The 1,744-nt window shown below is 34.0% G+C and overlaps 1 protein-coding gene across 1 annotated transcript; it reads right to left on the bottom strand.

Moving 5' to 3' along the window:
* Positions 1–352: 352 nt before the first annotated feature.
* LOC108766159 (uncharacterized) lies at positions 353–1,278 on the bottom strand (the record flags this gene model as incomplete). Its single annotated transcript, XM_018515328.1, has 2 exons — positions 353–819; positions 1,089–1,278. Coding segments are annotated over 2 exons (406 nt in total), but the record flags the coding sequence as incomplete, so codon positions are not given.
* Positions 1,279–1,744: the final 466 nt, after the last annotated feature.

The following is a 1,744-nucleotide window of genomic DNA, read 5'->3' as shown; positions in this document are numbered from 1 at the left end:
TCTCTCTCCCTCTCTCTCTCTCTCTCTCTCTCTCTCTTTCTATAAAAGCGTTGATTTTTAAACTAACATTTTCATCACAATCTGACTTGTACAGAATGCTCCAAACTCCTCTCTCTGCATCGTACTTATCAATTTGTTCAACAATTTATCAATTTTTAAGCTTTAATTAATCTTTCTTAATAAAAATTAGATATTATTGTTGTAGAAATGTAAGCAACTGAAAACTTGAAAAATAATATGGACAAACTAAAACAATATAAGTACGTATATATAAAACTTTAGACTCTCTGTATGTCTATATGTATATTTAAAGAACTTATACAAATAAATAATTTTTTTAATAGTTGATTCGGATGATGCTTTGTATACTAATTAATCTTATGCCAATTATGTTCGAATCAAAGAAACGAATTGGAGAAATGGTATCGACGTGCGATGAATGATGTATAATTTAAACAAATGCGTTACATACTGTAGGGGAGTTCACAAACCGATTCTAATCACGAGAAACATTAGGTTGCCTTTTTTATGAGGACAGATCAATAAGTCACTAATATACTAATAAAAAGAAAGAAAAATCAATCGAATTAATATACACACACATCAACGCTTGATAAGTAATCGGTAATTACCCCCTTCCGACTGTGCGGCAGAGTCGTACAAGATAAGTGTACTGTTACCATTGTTGTAGTTCAGACTATTGCTGCTGATGACATTTTGACTGTAGGATCGGCTCGGCGAGACTGGCTTTATCGTTTCCTTGACCTTATAAGGCTTGGTCCCAATTTGTGGTACCTCCGCACCCTCGATGAACAGAAACTGCAGAATATATAACAGCACGAAAGCAAGAAATCAGTGGTAAATTATAAACTATATATTAAAAGTCAAATTTCTTTAAAGATATTTGGAATATCTCAAGTTATTCATGGCAATTTAATGAGCATGAACATTTGACAGAAAAAAAAAGATCTTTTCAGAACTTATTGAAATAATTTCCAAGAGAAGTATTTTATTACGGGAATGTATATCGCGTCGCGTTTGATATCATGTAGAATAAAAATTAATCAAAACGCGTTAATCAGAGTTACCTCCACCGTGAGAGTGCCTGTAATGTCATCTTGCTCGTATGGCCGTGCCTGAAGAGGTATAATTTGCCGTTGACTCGGATTCATGACAAGTTCCTCGACGCCTACGATTCCTAGCCCCAAGAATCTTTGACTTTTGTTGACATGATCGAATACCTCTAATAACACTTCGCTCGTGTTGTGGCTTATATCGCTGTAAATGTATATGGACGCTAAAATATGGCCTTCTAATATACAATTAGAACATATGGATATTTTTTTTCGTAAAAATAAAATAAAGTATAACAATAATATCTATAATAACAACAACAACAACAATAATAATAATAATAATAACAATAATATATCCAGATAGCTAAATCTGAAGAGACAGATTTTGAGCAGAGTCTGCTACCAATTTCTGATTGCAGAAAGGCAGCAAATCGTATACAGAGTTTGTACTATCAGACAATGTCAACAAACTGCTGTCAAAAATATGACAAAGCTTGATGACATGCTATGCCAGCAAATTGGTAACAGAAACCGAACAGAGTCTACTAACATAACTTGACGGCAGATTGGCAACAGAAACCGAGCAAGATCTGTCATTTTCATATACAGCCTCGCCACGAGATGGATTCGCCTCTAGTAAGAAGAAAACATTCAGGAGTCCTATAAGA

Source organism: Trachymyrmex cornetzi, unplaced genomic scaffold, assembly GCF_001594075.2.
Source record: "Trachymyrmex cornetzi isolate Tcor2-1 unplaced genomic scaffold, Tcor1.1 C3932114, whole genome shotgun sequence".
Lineage (NCBI taxonomy): Eukaryota > Metazoa > Arthropoda > Insecta > Hymenoptera > Formicidae > Trachymyrmex > Trachymyrmex cornetzi.
The sequence above is the reverse complement of the archived record's forward strand: the minus strand, read 5'-3'. Positions and strand labels throughout refer to the sequence as shown.